General features: G+C 29.8%; 1 protein-coding gene across 3 annotated transcripts in view; it reads left to right on the forward strand.

Annotated features, from left to right (window-relative positions):
* Positions 1–1,714: 1,714 nt before the first annotated feature.
* Positions 1,715–23,428, forward strand: part of LOC129906756 (neither inactivation nor afterpotential protein C) — a 37,368-nt gene continuing 15,654 nt past the window's right edge. For all 3 annotated transcript variants that reach the window (XM_055982653.1, XM_055982654.1, XM_055982655.1), the window contains exons 1-13: positions 1,715–2,026; positions 2,096–2,296; positions 2,350–2,653; positions 6,769–7,052; positions 7,113–7,391; positions 7,451–7,839; positions 8,204–8,752; positions 8,812–8,962; positions 17,926–18,067; positions 18,136–18,410; positions 18,467–18,753; positions 18,812–18,961; positions 22,209–22,312. In XM_055982653.1, the coding sequence (XP_055838628.1) occupies positions 1,943–2,026; positions 2,096–2,296; positions 2,350–2,653; positions 6,769–7,052; positions 7,113–7,391; positions 7,451–7,839; positions 8,204–8,752; positions 8,812–8,962; positions 17,926–18,067; positions 18,136–18,410; positions 18,467–18,753; positions 18,812–18,961; positions 22,209–22,312 (3,199 nt within the window). In that variant the 5' untranslated portion in view covers positions 1,715–1,942. The remainder of the gene's footprint in view (positions 2,027–2,095; positions 2,297–2,349; positions 2,654–6,768; positions 7,053–7,112; positions 7,392–7,450; positions 7,840–8,203; positions 8,753–8,811; positions 8,963–17,925; positions 18,068–18,135; positions 18,411–18,466; positions 18,754–18,811; positions 18,962–22,208; positions 22,313–23,428) is intronic.

Consider the following 23,428-nt stretch of genomic DNA (forward strand, 5'->3'; position numbering starts at 1 on the left):
GGTGTAGTGCCAAAGTTGCTAGAGAACTTGGCTGGGCACTACCGTGCCAAGTAAAAATGGTATGCCATTTTGAAGAAATAATTAATAAACACTTTAAAACGAAATTTGGAAATATTTAACCTACTAGTTTTCAAAAAATTAATTTTTCAAAAAAAAAAAAAAAATATTTGGAATATTTTTTAAAAATCCAAAAATCAGTTTATTGAAAACTTCCTAAAGCTTTATTATTACGGTTACTTATACGCTTTAATATAAGAAAATTCGTTGAAATCGGGTAAGTCGTGTACAAGGTTTTCACAACTAAAACAACGGTTCTATGGCTGGTACCGTTATTAACGGTTCAAAAAAATTACTTTTCTTTTTCCATTTTATGGCAGGTATCGTTAGTTTTTCCTCTAAAAAAATTTTAATATCCCCTCTAAGAGGTAGCAACAACCCCTAACCCAGAACTGTTAGCTACCAAGTTTAAAGAAAATCTTTTTACTAGTTAAGATAATGCCCCAAGAGGGCTATTGTTCTTTCTCATTTGAAAAAAGTATGTTATGACTTATGAGGTAATTTTTTTTGGATATAGCCTTAAAGTAAAAATGTTTCTTTATAATAATCACCGTTTTCAAAAATGTATAAACCATCTTTCTAAGACCAGCGCAGTGGTTCAGCAAGGGCATGAACAATTTGCGGTCACTCTGGCGTATGAGTAATATTTTTTAGATACAAAAAATAAAGTTAATACTCGTATGTATAACATCAATAAACCTGACTAAAATAATATAATCAATTAAATTTTGTATGATAATTTTCGAATATTTTTAATGGTATTCATAAGTGGTTACTTAAATAATTGAAGCTTAAAGAAATAGACTCTTGTATCAAACAGCTTAGTCAGTTTTTTCATAAGTCCTGCTTCCTCGTAATGGCATATGAATGTCTGCAATGTTGCAATTTTTTTCTTTTATAATTCTATCTTTAAAGCTTTCCATTAAATTAAAATTTCCATCACTGATTTTGCAAGAAAATGCAAATAACAATATGTTATACAAATTTAAAACAACATTGAAAATTGATGTTTAAAATTTAATTCAAGTTATATCACCAAGCAACAACCCCTAACCCCTTTTACATGAAAAAAACCAAAAAAAAAAAAAAAATAGTTTCTCAAACAAATCACCAATTAAATCATTCATTTTGCACGTTCTTATAAAATCGATTTTTCTCTTTTAAGGTGTCTAGAGAGCTTTGAGTACGCGTCATGTCAGTTCAATAAAATCAATATGCAAACTTTTTTCCACTTAATGCTAGCACAAAAAATACCTTTATAAGGGTTAACTAATAACTATACATTACCTACCAAAACCCTCCCAATCACCTCCTCCCTTATACATTTTTTTTTTTCATTGCACCAGGCCACTAAATATACAAAAGTGCAAAGTACGCCTAAGTCTATTCTGTATTTTTTCTCTCTTAAATAAAATTTAAAAAAAATATAGACGATTTTATTACCAACACTATCTTGTGAGCACCCTTACGCAGGTAAAAAAAATAAAATTAACTATTGTATCTATGAAATAAACGACGTACACGAGCTTATAGAAGAAGGCTATCTGTTGTATGGTTTCGCCAGGCAAAAAAGTGTACAACACACTAGTTTATCGCTAATAGGATTTGGACCTTTATTGAATTACGTTAAGAATCTTCCTTACCATCGTATCCTCGTTTGCAATTTTCATTTCAATTTAGTTACTCGTAGTATGCAGTTTAGAAACAACTGCGTTCTTATCGTGGTCGAAAAGAAATATTGGCACCTGCTGTGAGTTGTGAGTGAAAAATTGACTATCGCAATCCTTTCGCGGTTTGAGTTTGAGTCTTTCGTCCCGGAACGTCCTTGAGTGATCAGTGTGATTAAACAAAAATTAAGTGAGTGAAAAAAAAGGACAGCATCATCATGCATATGCCTTATGATCAACTCCCGGACGCAACGGATAAGTTCCAGCTCTATGAAGAAATAGCAAGAGGTGTCAATGCAAGGGTTAGTCAATTCTTTGACTTGAAATCCTTTCAAAGACACTCGAATTTATATATCTGTTGGTTTTTCAAGGTTTTTCGGGGTAAGGAACTGGCGAATGACCGAACTGTTGCCATCAAGATTCAATCCTATGACAGTGAGCATCAAATTCATATCGAAGAAGAGTATCGAACTTTGCGGGATTATTCAAGCCACAAGAATCTTCCGGACTTTTATGGAGCCTACAAGATGAAGAAGACTAACGAACCAGATGAAATTTGGTTCATCATTGAAGTTGGGTTTTCTTGATTTGAGAATGAATATGTAATGAGACGATATCCTTTCAGTATTGTGATGCTGGAACCATTGTTAATTTAGTGCAAAAGCTATTGTATTTGAATCGGAAGCTGAATGAGGAGCATATTGCTTATATTATCCGGGAAGTGTGTCGAGCTGCAGTGGAATTGCATAGTAATCATATTATGCATAGGGACATCAAAGGAAGTAATATATTGTTGACAAAAAAAGGATTGGTGAAACTTTGTGATTTTGGATTAAGTCGGGCTGTGGATTCGACAATGGGAAAGCGAGGAACTTGCGTTGGATCGCCATGTTGGATGGCTCCAGAACTTGTTACATCATTTGATACAAGTAAGTTTTTGTAGTTAAGTTATAATTTGTACTATTTACAAAAAGGACTGGTGTGAGAAAAGGTTATTCGATATTCTAAGAATAACATTCATACAGTTTAAGCCAACAGTGTCTCACAAAAACTAAGCGGAATTCAATGATTTAAATTTAAAAAAAAATATAAGGAGCCCTAAGGGCATCAGGGAACAAAACATTTCTACTAAAGAGGCTGATTTCAATGAAATAATTAAGAACCCTTTATACCAGGAAGCGGAAATACTATCTATAATTATGTTGATAATCCAATTAAGTTGTTGCAGATTTAGTTTGCATTGTCTTTTTGCGAACAAAATTTAACAATTTCTGGTTGAAAAAAATTTAAGCTAATTTTAAAAGAATAGAAGCCATACAAAACTTACATTTCAGCCAAAATTGCTTGATTTTAAAACTAACGAAATGAATTGAAAGATGCTTTTATAAATGCCAACATACAAAAGCATCGCATCGTTAAATTATGTCCCATTAACTTCCATAGCTTCAAAAGATTTTTTTTAAAACTGTTTTAGGCCATTACGTACATAAGTTTTAATTGAAATCGTAGGTATGAGTAGTTTTTGAAAAAATTACAATACCTCGAAAACGTCAAAAAAAATTTTTTTTTAAATTACTTAAAATCCACCTGTATCATATTATGCATATGCACCAAGTTTCAAGAAATGTAGTTGATAAACAGGTGGACGTTCAGCTTCATTTCCGCAATAAGGAAAACTTTTTTTTTATTGTTTTTAGACGTATAACCAATGCTTGCGCTATAAACAAGTAAAAATGATTGAGTTTTCGAACAAACATTTTTTAAGGAGAATGCCAAAAAAAACAGCACCGATAATAATCATTTTAATCGCAAAAAAACAAAACCGACTTCCATGCATCAAAACTGGGTTTTATGTTTTTTCTCATAGTTTCTATCGCCAGAACTGAACAAAATTGAAATGGGACCACACTGCAGCCACCAGCTTTCCAATACAAAAAGAATTATCAAAATTGGTTCACTCCGTCAGAAGTTATGAGGTAACAAACATAAAAAAAAAATACAGACGAATTGAATACCTCCTTCTTTTTGGAAGTCGGTAAAAATAAGCCTTAGGGTATTTTTGTAAGCTGCATCTCCTGGAATAAAACCAAGATTATCTGATTTCTCTGAAAAAAGTTTACTATCGGTACCTGTCATAGAACCGTTTTCTAGATTTCTGACTTTCTCATAAAAGACTTAACCGATTTCAAAGAAAATTTTTAAACCAAAGTGTTTGAGTAGCCGTAATATTAAAATGTCAAAAAATTTTCAAAACTCTCAGTTTTTAGTTTTTAAAAATTTTTGATTTTTTTTTTCTTTTTTTAAATCTATTTTTAAAGCGGGTTGATATTTTTTTTTTGTTTTTATGTTTCGCATAATATAATATTATGTTTCGTAGAATAGTAAACCAATTTTTTATTAATTTTTTTTTAAATTTTAATTTTTTTTATTTTTTTTTTAATTGTTCCTTCAATTTTCAAATAAAAGGAAGAAAAATACAAATTTTTTCAATACAAGAAATTAAATGGCATAGGTAATCAATTTGGAGATGTGAACCATTCAAACGGGTGTTTTCGTTATTTAAATACAATTTTTAATCCTTTTTTACATTTCATATACAATTAATCAATAAAGTTAATTATTTTTTTTTTATTTTTATAATTGCTATAAGAAACTTTAACATTTTAATCAACTTTTAACATATGAGCAAATGACTGTTTCAATTATAGTAAATTTTGTAATACAATAGCATTTATATTGCCTGAAAATAAATTAAAATTTTAAAAAATTACAGTTTTGGATTAAAAAAAAAAATTAAAACATTTTTTTTGAAAATTCATTGTTTGATTTTTTGAATTTGGCTTTTGAGTGTTGATTAACAATTACTACAACATCGCATACCAGCTTTATTTTCAATTTGTTTTTCAAAAATTATTTTCTAGTTATAGAAAATTAAAAACAAGCACTCAAACTATTTTGAAATTTTTCTTTTCCAAAAATGTATTGAATACTTTTTTGAAGCTCAAATTCACTTTAGATGTTATTTTTTAAATTTAAAGTACGAATTTTACATTTTTTCTCATAAGTATGTATACATAAAATTATAATATAAAGAAAAAAGTTAAAACAATATAAAGAATTTAAAAATTTTAAACAAAATGATCTATAAGAGCACGCCCAGTGTAACCCAGTCATGCATTTTATATTTTTGTATTGGAATTGATGCTCTTCTCTTGCAGATAAATTTGCACGTATCCCACACGTGACAAAAAGATGTCTGACTCGTGACATTATTAACTTATTTTGTCTTTATTTAAGATAAAAATTTTTATTCGATTTTTGTATAGGTAAAATAAAAATCAAAATCGAAATTCCTTTCAAAAAAATGTATATACATAATTATATTAAAAACAAACAAAAAAAAAATATCTACAACCTACACATTTCAAAAAAGTTCATGAACCCGTTAATTTATTTTTCACAAAGAAAAAAAAAAATCAAAACTAAATAAAAACACAACTGGGTCGCACGAACTTGCTTTTAGAGTTCAAGCTGTTTACATTTTTAAGACTTTTTATAATGAAATTTTGGAGATTTAGGTAAGAAAAAAAAATATAAATAAAAAAAACAAAAAATTTGTTTTTCAAAGCAATAAAACGACATCTGAAACCATATTGCCCTCCCAAAAAAGTATACAGTTTTATTTGATATATTAAGGTGCATTTTTAGAAAAAAAAAATTCAAAATCGTTAGAGCCATTTCAAAAAAACCAATTTTTTATAAACATCTAAAACCAAAATTTCCAAAAAATTCAATGTTCTGTTTTCGAAAATTTGATCAAAAAAATTAAAAATTTTTTTAAAAATCCAAAAATTAGTTTTCTTCAAAATTTTATTTCTGAATTACATATGTATATTAAAACCTTAAAAATGCTTTTGTATACAAAATTTAGTTGAAATATGTACAATTAGCAGTTTGGCAGAAAATCAGAATTAAAAAAGGGGTTCTATGGCAGGTACCGTTAATAATGATTTTGAAAAAAAAAAATATTTTCATCAAAAGATAGACCTTGATCAAAAACTAACATTTAAATTTTTTTAACAAAATACATAGAACCGTTTTCGAGAAAATTAAACTTTTCCGAAATTAGTATATGGCAGGTACCATCATTTTTGGTTCAAAAAATTAATTCCAAAAAACCTTCTGGAGAACCTCCAAAAAGTGATACATACTAAGTTTGAAGTCAATCGGTCCATCTGTTTAGGCTATAGCTTCTTATAGAGACAGATAGACGGACTTCCGGACTCACTTCGTCTTCGCTATAATCTTCCTATAATCTGCATTTGTGAAGATGTCTGCATTTTCATCTACTCTCTCTATCCAACATCTGTGGTTCTTAAATATTACTGTGTCTCCTTTCAATGCAGATCTGGAAATGCAGACGTATGTAAATCCAGCATAAATTTTCCTAGGCCTACTTCTTAGGATACCATTTTCACTAAAATGTCATTTTTAGAAAATGTTGGATTTACTCCATATTCGTTCTACCAAATGATCTGTAGATTTTTAAACTAATTTTTTTCTTATCGTTTAAACGTAGTCAAAAGATTTGATTTGAATTGGATTTTTAAAAACAGTTTCATTTTTTTTTTTTGAAAATTCGTTATTTCTTTTTTTATTTTTTTGAAAAATTTTTGAAATTTTTGTATCAAGAAAAAAAATATTTAAAAAACGGTTTCTACAATTTTTGAAAGAAAAAATTCTTTGTAGATTAAAATCATTTAAAAAAAAAAAAAAACTTTTAATACTTTTTTAATTTCTTATAAAATTATTAATAAAATTAAATTATTTTTTTTTTTTATTTTATTGATGATTAAAAAAGCTTTAACATTCTAAGCAACTATTGCCATAAGAACAAGTACTTGCGACCAAGTCCTAGCTGGTTAATTTTTGTGCGGATACCAATCCCTGAACTAATTGACGAAAATCATAAGATTTAAATTTTAAGTTGCTTTTGTCATAACAAAATTCTAACCTTTTACAATATTTTTTTTTCGTTTTTTAGATGAACCCGAAGTATATGATAGCCGTGTTGATGTTTGGGCTCTTGGTATTACAACGATTGAATTGGCCGATGGAAAACCACCATTTAGTGATATGCATCCAACTAGAGCAATGTTTCAAATTGTTCGAAATCCACCACCAACATTATTCAAACCAACCAATTGGTCTCAAACTATCAATGATTTTATTAGTGAATGTTTGGAAAAAAATCCTGAAAATCGTCCAATGATGATGGAAATGGTTGAACATCCATTTATGACCGAACTTTTTGATAATGAAAGTGATGTAAATTCAATTTAATTTTTTTTTTTAAATAACTTTTTTCATCAAAAAAGCTACTTTTAGATGCAAGAAGAAATAAAAACACTCCTTTCAATGGCATCTGAAGCACCCGAACCGGATAAAATCGAAGAAGTTTTAGTTGATAGGGGTTATATCAAAAAATTTAAAGCTGAACCAGAAAAAATGTATTCCGAAGATTTGGCAGGAATTGAAAATCCAATTGATGAAGCTGTCCTCGATGCTGTTCAAAATCGATGCAAAGCTGGCAGTGGTTATAGTTTTATTGGAGACATTCTTTTATCAGTCAATACCAATGATTTGCCTAATGACTTTTCCGAAGATGTAAACTTACTCTTAAACCTTTTTTTGTCTAACTGGTTTAATTTTATATTTTCATTTAGTTCCATGCAAGATACCGTTTCAAATCACGTTCAGAAAATTCACCACATATTTTTTCGGTTGCTGATATTGCCTATCAGGATATGATGCATCACAAGGAACCCCAACACATTATGCTTTGTGGCGAAAGTTTTTCCGGAAAATCAACAAATGCACGGCTTTTAATCAAACATCTTTGCTATTTGGGTAATGGCAATAGAGGTGCAACGGAACGTGTTGAAAATTCAACTAAAGCTGTCCAGATGCTCATCAATGCTGGAACACCAATTAATAATAATTCGACAAGGTGCATTATGCAATATTTTCTTGCATTTGGCAATACTGGAAAGATGAGTGGGGCTGTCTACAATATGTATATGCTAGAAAAGATGAGGGTTTCGACCACGGATATGTAAGTGTATTTGATAAGCAGAAAATAGAACCATTAAGCTAAAAAAGTAGTAGAAGAACCGAAAGTGTGCTCAATTATTGTAGTTTATTACTTCTCAAAGTTCCAGCAGTTTTGTCACAAACCTATTTCAGTTATTGTAGTTTGATGGAGAACCAATAATTGATGTCTTCGATAAGCGAAGTACACAACCAACATAGCATTGACATAAACCATTTATGTGCTCAGTTATTGTAGTTTATTGATGAACCAATTAGCCAGACTTCAAACCATTTTTTACAGTAGCTTCTTTTGCAACCGAATTTGTTTTTTTTTAGCTCATTTTTTGAATTTTATAGCAGATTCTAAAATTATATTTATTTTATAGGAACCAACACAACTTCCATATCTTCTACTACTTCTACGATTTTATGAATGCCGAAGGTAAATTAAAGGAATATCATTTGCAAGAAGAACGTAATCATCGTTACCTCCGTATACCACCCGAATCGCCACCCACCAAATTGAAATACGTTCGCGATGACCCAACGGGAAATGTTGAAAAATATCGTGATTTTGAGAAAATTCTCGGTGACTTGGATTTCAATTACAAACAAATCGAAACAATTCGCAAAATGTTGGCGGCAATTTTGAATATTGGCAATATTCGTTTCCAGCAGAATGGACGCCATGCTAGTATTGAGAATCCTCAAGTTGTAACGAAAATTGCTGAATTATTGCGTGTGGATGAGAAGAAATTTGTATGGTCCTTGACTAATTATATTAAAGTTAAAGGTGGTATTGCTGAGAGAAAGCAATATACTTCGGAGGAGGCTAGAGATTCACGTGATGCTGCTGCTTCGACTATTTATAATCGGTTGGTTGATTGGATTATCAATAAGATTAATATGAATATGGCATTCCCGAGGGCAGTTTTGTGAGTTTTGTGAAGTGTTTTTTGGGAAATAATTATATAATTATAATTATTTATTTTAGTGGTGATGCCAATACTATAGTTATCTATGATATGTATGGATTTGAGTGCTTCCATCGTAATGGTTTTGAACAACTTATGATTAATACAATTAACGAACAAATGCAATATCATTATAATCAGAGGATATTTGTTAGTGAGATGCTGGAACAGGTAAGAATTATAATTATTATGTCATCATAATTATCTTCGTCTTTTGGTTTTAGTATTTATGTGAATAACTACAATTCTTTTTATGTTGTTTTATATTAAGGTGGTTCACTGTAGCGTATACGTAACATATTTTTCTCTACAAAAATAAAAAAAAAATAATATGAAATTTATTTGATGAGAATTAAAGCAAACGAATTTATTTGAACGATAATGTTTTCAATATTTTAAGGGCCAATTTTTCAATAGTCAGTTAAACAGTCAGTTAGTACTTATTCCTAAGGATAGAGAAAAAATCAATTTTTCAACAAGCAGATATAGCTTATTCCTAAGAATAAAACTATCTGCTTCTTTCAGAGACGAATAAAAATTATTCTAAGGAATAATCCAAACAAAAATATTGTGTCAGTTGTCAAAGCTGTTTTGAAAAAATTTTGAAAAAGTACAGTGAAACACAAGAAAACAAAAACAATCATGAATAAAAATGACGTTTAATTTTAAATATTTTTGAATTTGACAATTTTTTTTTGTTATTCTGCAGAATATATTATTCTTGATTGAAAAATTCAATGTTTTTATCTGATTGTTTATGAGCCTAATAACTTTGTTCGTCGAACAGTTAACTGACTGTTTATTAGAAGATTGAAAAATTGGCTCTAAGTAATGTTCTAAGGGCCAATTTTTAAATAGTCAGATAAACCTCAGATAGAGCTTATTTCTAGGAATACAAGTTTTTTTTTTATATTGACATTATTCTGATAGTCTAACTGACGATTGAAAAATCAGGGCTAAATGGAATTAAAAACTTTACGTAAAAGTAAAAAATCACAGAATCATCCTTGAATGCGGTATTTTTTAACTTATAAAAAATTATTAAAAATCAACAGTCACACTTACAACAGCGTGGAATATTTTCTTTTTAAAGCAAACAAACTCATTTTTTTTAGAAAAAGTTTTTGAAAAATTAATTTTCAAAATCGATATTTGGAAAATTTTGGAACTTTTTTTTTAAGTAGGTAGGTACTAATTTATTTTCGATGCTCTTATTTGTTTTAAACAACAACAGAAAACCACTTGCCAGAAAGTCTTGTCATTTTCGGGAAATAAAAAAAATACTACATACTTTTATCTTAAAAACCGTTTTTTTTTTTCTTAAACGTGGTATTGGTTTAACCCTTAATTAGTCTTTTTTTACATTGAAAACTGGCTTAAGCTTTTGGAGAAGAGTGTCCAATATTTTCAAAAATAAAGAAAATGCCAAAAAATACTCGAATTTTCAGTCCTTTTAATTTTAGGTTATTATTTCGACAAAAATGCTTTTAGAGCTCATAAAATTTTCAATAATGAGAGACGCAAATTCTTAATTGGACTACAGATATTGCTCTTCAAATTTAGTCAGTTTATTCGGAATTCATTATTGTTTTCAACTGTACAGGGAAATAACTACACGGAAACTACCTTCACATGGGAAATAATTTCACTTACGGTGGGAAATAATTTCATTTTTTTCTCTTGAAGATAATTCACACTGAAAGTGAGAAATAATTCCAGAAGATGGGGAATATTTTCTCTTCTATTATTTTACCAATTTTCTTTGATTAATGATTAGGCTGATTTTGCTTGAATAAAGTGCGAATAAAACAAGTTCTATCGCATTATTTTTGTAAACGTGTGTCCGATTTTCGTTATATTTTCTCTTCTTAATGCAGTATAATAGGCTGTTGTCATTTCATTACGAGAATTCAATGACACCCACAAAATTAATTATATGAGGTCTTTGGTACTCTATTCTACAATTGCTTCGACTGATATGAAATAAAAATGACAAATTACGGTTTTTCCCAAAGTTTTACTATTTTTTCATAATTTATTTAACTTTAAAGTAATTTAAACGACTCTAAAGATTTTGTTTAAAAAAATAATACAGCTGAAACTCGATTAACCGGGATGGTCGGGACCGAGCCCATTACGGATAATCGAAAATCCCGGATAATAGAACTTTTATTTTTCAAGAAAAAATTTATATGTTTTTAAGTTTTTATTAAGAAATAATAAAAAAAAAAAAAAAACAATTAAAAAATTATTCCATACCTAAACGTAACAATTCATATTTTTGTTTGAACATACATTACAATATCACGAGATTAATTACGAGTATTATGAACTTTAAGGAAAATTAAAAAATTGTTGCATGTTTAGGTTTTTTTTTATTACCACCGGGTTTAGCTGGAGAAAAAAAGCGCAGTCAGGGCTAAGCAATTTACATGTTAAATTCAGCAACACCTTAGCCCCTTGGGCTTAGTTGTTAAGCCCGATGATATCCCTGGGCTTAAATGTAGAACTATAATTTCTTGAAGCGTCCGATTCAACGGAGGGGAACAGCGCTTCCAACCGAACTCGACGGATGAAAGCTTATCAAAAATTCAAAGAAAACAAAAACGTATGATTTGACATAAGCTTCCGACTGCTTCCTCCAATTATAATTCTGGGTTAACTTTTTGAACAGTTTTAAATCTGTGGTACTAAACTAATTTTTTCATAAATTGTTTAGAATTGGTTTACAAACGGGAATACTGACGTTTGAAATGACAAAATTTATTTAACTAGTTTTGCTAGCATACATTTTTGTATCTCTTTGTAAAACATACAAGAAAAATACAAGAATACAAGAAAGCGATAAATATGAAAACTCTAAATTTTCTTTATGTCTGCTGATTTCAGAACATTCAATAAGCAGTGCTGCCAAGATTTCCGGTTAAGCCCCGAGGCGTTTTTTTGTCCAGCTAAGCCCGGTGGTAATAAAAAACACACCTATTGTGTGACAGGGAATTTTACCCTTTGCTTTTCTTCGATTGAATTAATGTGAATGCAGTCAACTAGCAGTAAATCCTGATATGTTGTTCCAGAATAATTCTGCTTTTCAAAAAAAAAAATAAGAAAATAAGACTCTCTACAAAAAAAATTTAAAATATTTTCTTTATTTTTGAGTACTGATTTTGTATTTTTTAGTTAAATTTTCTTCTTTCCTGTTCTCATATTACGGATAGTAGAGTTTATTAGGGAGAATAGAGTTTAAATAAATAAATTTTTTTTATTGTCGAGAAAGAATTTCAAATATTTTCATCACGAATAATAGAGCGTCCCGGTTAATCGAATCCCGGATAATCGAGTTTCAACGTAGGGTAGAAGGGGGAGCATTTGCCAGTGGGTTGCCTTTGCCAGTCCAGGTTTTTTTCCAAACCAACAGAATATTAAATACCGAAAAATCATTTTCTGTTGCATATTAATGATTGAAAACTTTCCACAAAGTTTGACAGCTTTTGGCTGGACACGAAATAAATTAGACGCTTGTGTTTTTTTTTTTAGTTTTTTAATGTTGAAAACCAAAATATGAAGGCACATAATCGTCGTAAATTTTTAATATTTGTATTGTTAAATTACTTTTTTATACAAATATCTTATGAAAATTATGTGCACTATGCTGTGTTGTAGTGATTTTTTTATTGTTTAACTTATAAAAAAGTTATAAGTGAATTTTTGAAAGATTAGCTTGTGGGGTGCATTTGCCATTTGTTTTTGGGTAGGTTTTGCTCTGGCAAATGTACCCCATGAGGTACATTTGCCAGAAGCAAGCTTCCTCAAAAGAGGATGACAGAATCCTTAAAAATCAATCCCTTCTTCGTACTTTCAGCTAAAAAGAAGTTTTGTTTATGATTATTGGTGTTATTTGTATTAACTTTTATATTTAGGTAACTGGCAATCCCTCCCCACCCCCGTGGCAAAGCCTCCCACCTGGGGAGGCTTTGCCACATCACTTTTCGTTTTTTTGAATAAATTATTAAAAATATAAATAATTAATATATCAAGATGAAAAAAATATTTAAGTGAAGATGATAAAGTCAATAATAATATCAGATATAAAAAAATTAAAAGAAACGTAAAAACTTTGCGTTATATCAATTTTCCTAAATCCTGGCAAATCCTCCCCCTTCTACCCTACATACTAGAGTGACCGCAACTCCCATAGAAAATATTTTTTGTCGAATTTTTTTTCGGGGGAACCCCATAAAATGTTCCGCCTTTGCAGATTTTAGATAGCCAAAATTTCAGCTCGATTGGATAACTCTAAATGGTGCCGACACTCGCTCAAAGTATCAAAAATCTCTGTTTTTTCATTGTTTTTCGAAGAAAATTAGCTCTAGCTCCCAAACAGATCGGGTTATTTTCACTTTTTATGTATTTAATTAAAGGTAGTGTTGTTACACATAATTCAGATGCTTAATTTGTTTAGTTTTACTAAAAAACAAAAATATTGTCATCAATTTAAATTTTCAGTACTTACCACAAAAAGAGCTGAAGTGCAAACTCGATTTAAAATTAAACTTTTTTTTAACTGTTTTATTCTGCGGATAGGGATAGAATGGATGTTTCTCTACACTCCGTTTCAACTGAATAAGCACACAAATTTTCAAAGGTATTTTGTCCATTTTTTCCTAAGATTAAGCTTTCATGTAACATTTGATGATGTTTATCGTTAGCTTGTGATGTTGAGAAACCAAATCAGAAAGAATAATTCTCAAAGTACCGCTATTTTTCTTCGTATTCTCTTACAAAGCGTCCCATATGGAAAAATGCAGTTTTTTTTTGCGTCAACTGAATAGACACACGGTCTTTAAAGGTCAATATCTTCGTTGTTTGTGAGAGTTTTGAGGTGATTGGCATACCAAATGAAAGGTTGAAATGTTCTTATTGAGATTTTGTCATTTAATTAAAATTTAAAAAAAAGTAGTAGATTAAAAGCTTTGAATACTGTCGACAGAGCTAAAATTAATTTGTTAACGGAACAAGTACTGACCGGGTTTGCTATAGCTACCAAAATTGATCGGAGTTTTAGTGTGTTGCCTATTCGTACCTCCAAAATAAAAGTTCGAACAGGAAAAATATGAATTAAGGTAAAAAACGGCAAAAATAGCAGTTAATCGACGAGAAATTTTGAGATCTGCCTCCAATTCATTTGACGCTGGGGCAAAAATCAAACAAAAAGCTGGTGTTTCTGCAAGTGTTTCAACACTCCGCAGAGTAATTAACAGCACGGATCATTTTAACCCATTAAAAGTCCAAAAGAAACCAACTTTAAACAAGTAACAAAAAGGTATTCGTTTAGAATTTTCTAGACTCCATATGAGCTTGAAAAATGAGTGACGCAAAGTGGTTTTTTTCATTTAAAAAAGTTCAATTTTGATGGATTCATAATTGAAGTCATCGGGGCTATCAAAATTGACATTTTTCAAACGAAAAAAACCACTTTGCGTCACTCATTTTTCCAGCTCATATGGAGTCTAGAAAATTCTAAACGAATACTTTTTTGTTGCTTGTTTAAAGTTGGTTTCTTTTGGACTTTTAATCGGTTAAAATGATCCGTGCTGTTAATTATTCTGCGGAGTGTTGAAACACTTGCAGAAACACCAGCTTTTTGTTTGATTTTTGCCCCAGAGTCAAATGAATTGGAGGCAGCTCTCAAAATTTCTCGTCGATTAACTGCTATTTTTGCCGTTTTTTACCTTAATTCATATTTTTCCTGTTCGAACTTTTATTTTGGAGGTACGAATAGGCAACACACTAAAACTCCGATCAATTTTGGTAGCTATAGCAAACCCGGTCAGTACTTGTTCCGTTAACAAATTAATTTTAGCTCTGTCGACAGTATTCAAAGCTTTTAATCTACTACTTTTTTTTAAATTTTAATTAAATGACAAAATCTCAATAAGAACATTTCAACCTTTCATTTGGTATGCCAATCACCTCAAAACTCTCACAAACAACGAAGATATTGACCTTTAAAGACCGTGTGTCTATTCAGTTGACGCAAAAAAAAACTGCATTTTTCCATATGGGACGCTTTGTAAGAGAATACGAAGAAAAATAGCGGTACTTTGAGAATTATTCTTTCTGATTTGGTTTCTCAACATCACAAGCTAACGATAAACATCATCAAATGTTACATGAAAGCTTAATCTTAGGAAAAAATGGACAAAATACCTTTGAAAATTTGTGTGCTTATTCAGTTGAAACGGAGTGTATCTCTGGGCCCTCGGGTAGCAAAAGTATGAGGTATAGTCGTGGGGTGAAAGAGCTATTAACAATGAAACTTTCTTTGTTATTGTATCGATGTAAGGCATCTGATAGAAATGCTTCTCGCATAATTATAGCTACAATAGAAGCACTAGGGCAAAATCCAATTGACTTTGTAGTTTAAAAATCAAACTTACATTCAACAAGAAAAAACTTTTGCTTGGTTTAATGCCCCAAGAGCTTATCTGGCTCCTAAGCAAGATCTTGATCTTTTGCGTAATTGCATTGAATAACGCAAGATAGACAAAGATATTTGAGAGCAGGCAGGTCTGGCGTTCTTTGACCTTACTTTACCAGATGGCGAACGAAATTAGAAACGGCCAACATAATTTTGAAAACCAGTGAAACGGAAACCAACAGAATAGTAAATCCAAAGCTACAGACACATGAAGATGAACAATTTGTCACAGCAGGGTTAAAAAATATTGTGAACAAAGAAACATTGAACTTTTTCAGCCGATTGAAAATAGACACAAGTTTTCTCAAAGAACCTCCAAATCTTTGGCCCGAAAACCCGCATTTTAAAGAAGGCTTTAAAAAAGTGCAATCACTTAAAGTCGTAAATGACATCACAGAAAGAGGAGTCAAATTAATAACGGATTTTAATAACTTTTTAACTAAAGATGAGGAACAAAAACAATATGTACTTCAAGTAGTCAGTGAGTGCCGAAAATTGTATCCTGATGCTTCTAAAACTACTTTGTAAATCTGTTGATTAAATTTTTTTAGTATTTACTTCATTAATTATTATGTATAAGAAATGTAACAAGATGTTATTTTTTTTTGTTTTTTAGGCCGTGTGTGAATTGCGTAAAATAGTTCACATAGTGTAAAATATTTGACACTGTTGAGGTGAATAAAAAATTTTCAGCTGTTAAAAATTTATTGGGCTCTGGGACCTGGTTAAATTTGAGTTAAATTTTTTTTGCAGATGGTTTTGTTTTTTTTTTTTTTTATTAAAAAGGAGTTTCATAGCAGAAAAGAGGCAGAGAAAAATATTAAACAATAAGCCATACAGCTGAAATTTTTTTGTTCACCTCAATAGTGTCAAAAATTTTACACAGTGTTAACTATTTAACGCAATTCACACACAGCCTTAGAATTCTGTTAAATGTTTCGTTTTTTTTAATAAAACAGTTTAAAAAAAAGTTTCATTTTAAATCGAGTTTGCACTTCAGCTCTTTTTGAGGTAAGTACTGAAAATTTAAATTGATGACAAAATTTTTTTTTTTGGTAAAACTAAACAAATTTAGCATAACCCGATCTGTTTGGGAGCTAGAGCTAATTTTCTTCGAAAAACAGTGAAAAAACAGAGATTTTTGATACTTTGAGCGAGTGTCGGCACCATTTAGAGTTATCCAATCGAGCTGAAATTTTGGCTATCTAAAAATCTGCAAAGGCGGAACATTTTATGGGGTTCCCCCGATTAAATTTCGAAAATCGATTTCTTGCGGTCACTTTAGTACATACATATAAAGGTACCTACTGTTAAAAAAAAAATATGGGGTTGCGGTCGAAATTCTGTAAGTTGCAAAATTCTGTATTCAAAATACTGTATGCCAAAATACTGTATGTCAAAATTCTGTATGTGCAAAATGCTGTACGAACAAAATTCTGAAAGTCAAAATTCTGTACAAGTGCGCGCGCACTTTTTTACATCATTTTGGCAGAACTTTGAAATACAGATTTATTTAAAAGAGGTTTTACTATGAATTTCTAAAAGATCAACAATAAAGAGGCTAGCTTCTAATTCTGATTAATAGGTACCTTATTATTAGCTACGGAAAAAGGAGAGAGAAAACAAAACTCTACACTTATTTAAAAAAAAAAAAACAATCTGAATCAAACCACGTTGCATACCTAAAACGGATTGAAAAAGCATTATATTGATTTTTACATTTTTTTTGTAAAATGTATTTTGTATGTTTAAGAAAAGTTTGATTTGTGTTCCTAGAAATGATTTACTTTTTTACTTTAATAATTATGTTTGTATAAAATTACAACTTTATTGTCAATAATTATATTTAAAGCTTGTATTATGTGTTTTTTTTTTATCAAAGGAAATTTCTTGAAAAATACTGTATTGAAAATACAGTATTTTGCCGTACAGAATTTTGCAAAACAGAATTTTGCAAGTCAGTATTTTGTTCGTACAGAATTTTGACGTGCAGAATTATGACCCGCTCCCAAAAATATGTCAAACATTTTTTATTGATAAAATTAAACTAAAATTATTATTCTTTTACGAAGTTTATAAAAAGGTTTAACATTCATTCTAAGCACCTTTAACCATAAGAGCAAGTACGTGGACCCAGTCTTGCATTTTATTTCTCCTGATGTTGGCTTTCCAGACTCTCTCATAATTTGGAATAACTCCCCTTGTAAATCTTTTATATGAACCTATACCAAAAAGTAAGCCCGTTAAAATTTCCTGAGGTGATACTTTAATAAAGAATAAAAAGCACGTGTGAGTACCGGCTCTTTTTATAATTCCACATAAAATAAAGTCAAATGAAAATACGAATTTCTCAATGGGAAAGCGTTTTATTAACACAAAAACAAAACCATTTAACACACTTCACTTTTATTATATAAAATACAAGGTGTATAGGAGAATATTCCACTGATTCAAGTATCTTCAGTCCATAGTTCATAGCTTATAGGAAGCTTATTGGCTTCGCTCTGTATCTTTCTAACGATTATTTCGATTCTTCTGTTGAGTCACTTTGAACTCTACTTAAATTTAATGAGCTCAGTTTATTTTCTTAAGTTGATAAATGGTGTTTGATTCACTTCTTCTTTTGAAATTGTAATTTTTTTTTTAATATTCACAGGAAGCTGATGGAATTCCGTCTATTCAATTGAATTTCTATGACAACAAGAGTGCCTTGGATAATTTGCTCACGAAGCCTGATGGACTATTTTATATAATTGACGAAGCTTCTCGAACAAGTCAAGATCAAGATCAAATCATGGGTAAAAGCTAGATTTTAGCAATCATTAATAATAAATAGATAAACAAAATTTAATTTTTGATTTAAAAGATCGAGTTGCGGAGAAGAAAAGCCAATTTGTAAAAAAACACTCCAATACCGAAGTAGCTGTTTCACATTATACCGGTCGCCTACTTTACGACACAAGAGCTTTTGTCGATATCAATCGGGATTTTGTGCCTCCAGAAATGATTGAAGCACTGCGCTCATCTTTGGATGAAAATACAGTTATGATGTTCACAAATATGCTAACAAAATCTGGCAATCTAACTATGCCATTTGAAAATAAGGAACACAAACAGGCGGATGGCAAACGGAGAGCTTATGTTAGTGTTTCAAAAAAAATATTAAGTTGGTTTTGAATAACCATTCTAATCAATAGGTTTTTAATACACTCTCACTTGGGCACATATCACAAGTGAATAACCTACGCACTATGTCAGCTAACTTTAGGTACACATGTTTGACAATTTTAAAGACATTAAGTCAAAGCCAAGGACTTGGCATGCATTTCGTGAGATGTGTTCGAGCTGATTTGGATTATGCAGTACACGGATTCCATCCTGAAATGGTTCAACAGCAATTGAAGGCATTGGGCGTTTTGGATACAATTATTGCGAGACAACAAGGCTATTCGTGTCGTATTTCCTTTAGTGAATTTCTTAAACGGTAAACTGCAAATAATCTGAGACTTATGCAGATTATTTTGACTTTAATTCAATTTCAGTTACCAATTTTTGGCTTTTGACTTTGATGAAACTGTCGATATAACAAAAGAAAACTGCCGATTGTTATTGATTCGTTTGAAAATGGAAGGATGGGCTATTGGAAAATCGAAAGTATTTCTTCGTTATTATAATGATGAATTCTTGGCGAGGTAATTAAAATTCTATCACAAAAATAAAAAAAAAAGTAGGTATTCATGTTTTTTGTACAGTCGCATTATGTTTTGAAACCACACAAGTTTTAATAACATCTAAGTATTTTCCTTACTCGTTTCTCATTTTCCCCCTCAAACTTTTAAATAAATGTATATCAATTCTTGTTGATCGCAAAACATCCACGCTCAACTCTGTGGTTACTAAAAAAATTCCAAATTACAGTTTTTTGCATTTAAGATGTAATCAAAGCATGTTAAATGCAATGTTATAATAATATAAAGATCAAAACAACCAATAACTTGAAAAACCTCTACCTTATTTTCATTATTAACTCCTTTTTCGACATGTTATATTCGTTGTAGAGAAAAGGTGAATTAGGCAACAAATTTTCAGATTAAAATGTCAAGAAATTCATGTTTTGTCTAGGCCGGCTCCTTAAGGAGCCGCAATATGGAAATGAAAGTTAGGAACTTGGTCAGTAATAGAAAGGTATGTACATTTAAGACCACCATAGTGTGAAAAACGATGATAAAACACACCTCGGGTTCTTTTTCGAAAAGATTCGAAAGTATAACATTTTAAACAAAAGAGCTGAGATTCGAACTATATTTCGTCGCCGTTCAATGAAAACTCCCAAAGTCTATTTTTGGTTTTATTTTTTTTGTATGAGATATTTCATTATAAATAGATATTGCAATTTGAAAATCTAAAAAATGGCATAAACTACGTGCTGTTAAACTTTTTGGGAAATTATTTTATTTTTATTAAAATTGTTTGGCAATGTAATTTTGATCTCAATAACATTTATTTTATCTCTTAAAGCTTTGCCAAAATATCTTGTTTTATAACATTATTTGAAATTTGATAAAATGTTTTATTTTTTGTGCACTATTGTATGCGTTCACTTTTTTCCGAATCCTTATGGTTTTCATTAAGCCATAAATAAAACAACACAGCCAAAAATCAAAACTACCAGATTTAAGGCACGGTCTTCTTGTACAGAATCGAAACGGTTATAGTAGTAAATCCCGCTGTAAGAAGACCTTCTCGTTCTCATCGTTATACCAGTTGAGAGTTTATTTTCATAAAGAGTTAATAAAGAAACAGTTTACTCATGGGTTGCCGTACTAAATGCCGAGAAAAATATTTTTAAATTTTGTTTTTTTTTTAGCTAAACACGTATTTTTTTCCTAAAAAAAAGAAGCCAATCAAATTCAAAAAATATGTGTGAAGTTATTTTATTTCATCTTTATTAATTAATTAAAAATTGTTGCAAATATACTTCATGCTGATTTATTTGTGAATTATTATTTATTTATCAAACCTCGGTTTTCAACGTTTTGACTTTTAAACGTCCATATCTTTGGTTGTAGATTTTTTACATTTTTGGTTTGTATGTGTGACTTTCATATAATTTTAATATCTATTGATTTCAATATCAATCTTGCTTCTATCACTTTTTGTTAAAAAATAGCTTTTTGACCTTTTTCTTAATTCATTTCAATTCCAAATTCGCTTCAAACTTGGAACCTTATACTGATCCCCTCGGGAAGAAATTGAATTTTTTTTAGGATCAGAATTAACAGTACATCAATCATTTACTTGAATACTGTTATTACTCAAAAAACTTGGTTTTTCAGAAAAGGAGTTTTAAATTTAGTATCGATCTATTTTGTATGAAAAGAGTTAGTTTCCAAAACAAAACATGTCAATTTTTAATTTAAAAAATGTCAAAAATATTCAGTTTGGATTTTTGTTTTTGAAAATCCAAATCCACTTAACCGTTTTGAAAAAAATTGTTCAAAACGGTTAGGTGAATTTCCTTGAAATTTTGATTAAATTTGTGGACTTAAAAGAACTGCATAGGTACCTACTAATTTTCTTTTTGAAGAATTTTTGAAAATTTTTATATACAAATAAACGGCTCCAAAAAAAATAAACAATCAAAAAATTCCTTGTTATATCAGTATTCAAATAGAATACTTCGTTTGCAGATTAAAAATATTTTAAAAGGTGTTTTTGCGATTTAAAAAACAACTTTAATAGGTATTATTCTATTACGAATGCTATTCGCCGTGTTTTTTATTTTACTTTTTGACAAATAACGCTAGTTGATCTAAGCACCATCTAGTTCTCACAATTGTCAACCGTTTTTTTTTTGTTATGGGGTTGGTTATTGCGGTTTTTGAAATTTTAATTTATTGAACGTACATGGAACTCTCTTTATTCACGGTTAATACCGTAAATGCAATAGTTCATAAAAGTATCATTTTTATAACTGATTTTGCGCAAGACATATTCTTGTTGGAAATTGATTGCTCCACAAAAAAGGTCTTATTAACTTTTTTCATTAATCTAACCATTCTAAAGATATTCGAGGACAAAGTTAAAAAAAATTATAAAAACATTTTATATTTTTAAAAAATGTCTAATTCACTGAAACTTCATTATTTTCGAATTAGCAAGATATATTCTTGTAGGGGCTTAAACGTTCTACAAAAAATTCCTTGGAATCAAATTGATTGCTTTAACCGTTTAGAAGATATTCGTATCCAAATCACAATGCATACGGGTCATAAGAAAACTATTGAAATCAGTGAGCATTGGTTGTTTTTATATTTTTTTTTAACTTTGACCTCGAATATCTTTAGAATGGTTAGATTAATGAAAAAAGTTAATAAGACCTTTTTTGTGGAGCAATCAATTTCCAACAAGAATATGTCTTGCGCGTTTGATCATTATAATTTTTCAATTTGTTACAGAATTAAGAACAAAAAACGAATTTTTAAAGATTTTCTCGATTTTTGGACCTCAAATATCTATTCAACGGTTAGATAAACGAAAAAAGTGTATAAGGCCTTTTTTGTAGAGCGTTCAATTTCCTACAAGAATATGAAAAGAAATTTGCTAAAAAGTCAATTAATAAAAAAATTATTTTTTTTAGTAGAAGCTTGATGTAAAAATGGAAAATTGAAAAGCGGAGGACCTTCCCATTAAGATAAAGAGCTCATATTTGGTGTTTATATTCTAGAGGGGTCTAGCAATCGATTTTTCGGAGTACCAAATCAAAAAAACGAATTTCGATTTTTTTGACCCACCCTAGTGCACATGCACAATTTTGTTTCTTTATATACATAGCTCACATCTACACATTTAAAATGCTCAAATCTTCATAAGAAAAACAAATTTTTTTATCCAATAATTTTCAAAATTATGAAAAAAAATATTTATTCTTACTTACAGATTGTATGAAGTGCAAGTGAAAAAAATCATAAAGGTACAATCTATGATGAGAGCTTTGATAGCAAGAAAAAAAATGGCCAAAGGTATACCCCCAGGTCAAGTTGGTAAGTCAAACTTAATTTTAGTTTTAAGCAAAAAAAAAAATTATATCATAAATATGTTAAAATACAGTAAGGTATTTTAAATTTTACTCTTAATTTTAATTTAATTATAGCACTCAATTAATAAATATTAAAAAAATAAAAATATTTTATATCATTATTGTTGTGGCATATTTTAGTTTGAGTGCCTACTCTGTTTTTTGATCACACATTTTCAAGAAATCTAACATTTCAAAAATATTAAACCAATTTTTATAAAAAACTAGCTGACCCGGCGGACTTCGTTCCGCATTTTTCTTGTATTTATTTTCAATTTTTGGCTTTGTAATGTGTTAACCTTTTCCAATACAAAAAAATCGGGCCACAACTTGATATATGGAACACAAACATAAAATTGTATAAAGTATTAAAAAAAGCAAACCATTTGTCTGATAGCTATCGCTACTAAAATTTGATAATCCAGTCAAATAAGGGTTTCACCTCGGAATGAATGCTAATAGAATTTTTGTTTGCTCAATACCTTCGTTTTGGCATTCTATAACATACCTCAAAAGTCTAGAAAGTCGTGATTTTCAAGCTAAAATCGCGAAATGGAGATTTTCAAAATTAGAATTTCAAGAATTACATAACTTCGAGGCATTTTTTAATGCTGATTACAAAATTTTTTTTTTTTTGATTTTTGACATAAGTTATAGAATATCCAAACAAAGATACAAACAAAAAAATTAGCCTATCCGCACTAATTATAAGATTGTACCAGGATGTTTTTTAGTGCATATCCCAAAATTGTCCCTTTTCTCAAAAAATACCAATTTTTCATAGGTATGAATGTTTTTTTCATTGTATTGTTTTGATTCTTAATGATAATGAATATGAAAACCTTCATGAAAAATTTTGTCCCTCTACCATAACTTTTAAGGGTTTTTCGGTAGTAAGTTTGCAACTGTTATAATAATATGGGTTGACAATTAAAAAACAGGTATAACTTTTTTTAGAGACGTCAGATTGTCTTGATCTTGTCTAGATTTTTTGGCATCAGCATTAAAAAATACCTCGAAGTATTGTATCATTTGTGAATATAATACCATTGTCTTTTATTGCTTATTTTGAAAATCTCCA

Source organism: Episyrphus balteatus, chromosome 1, assembly GCF_945859705.1.
Source record: "Episyrphus balteatus chromosome 1, idEpiBalt1.1, whole genome shotgun sequence".
Lineage (NCBI taxonomy): Eukaryota > Metazoa > Arthropoda > Insecta > Diptera > Syrphidae > Episyrphus > Episyrphus balteatus.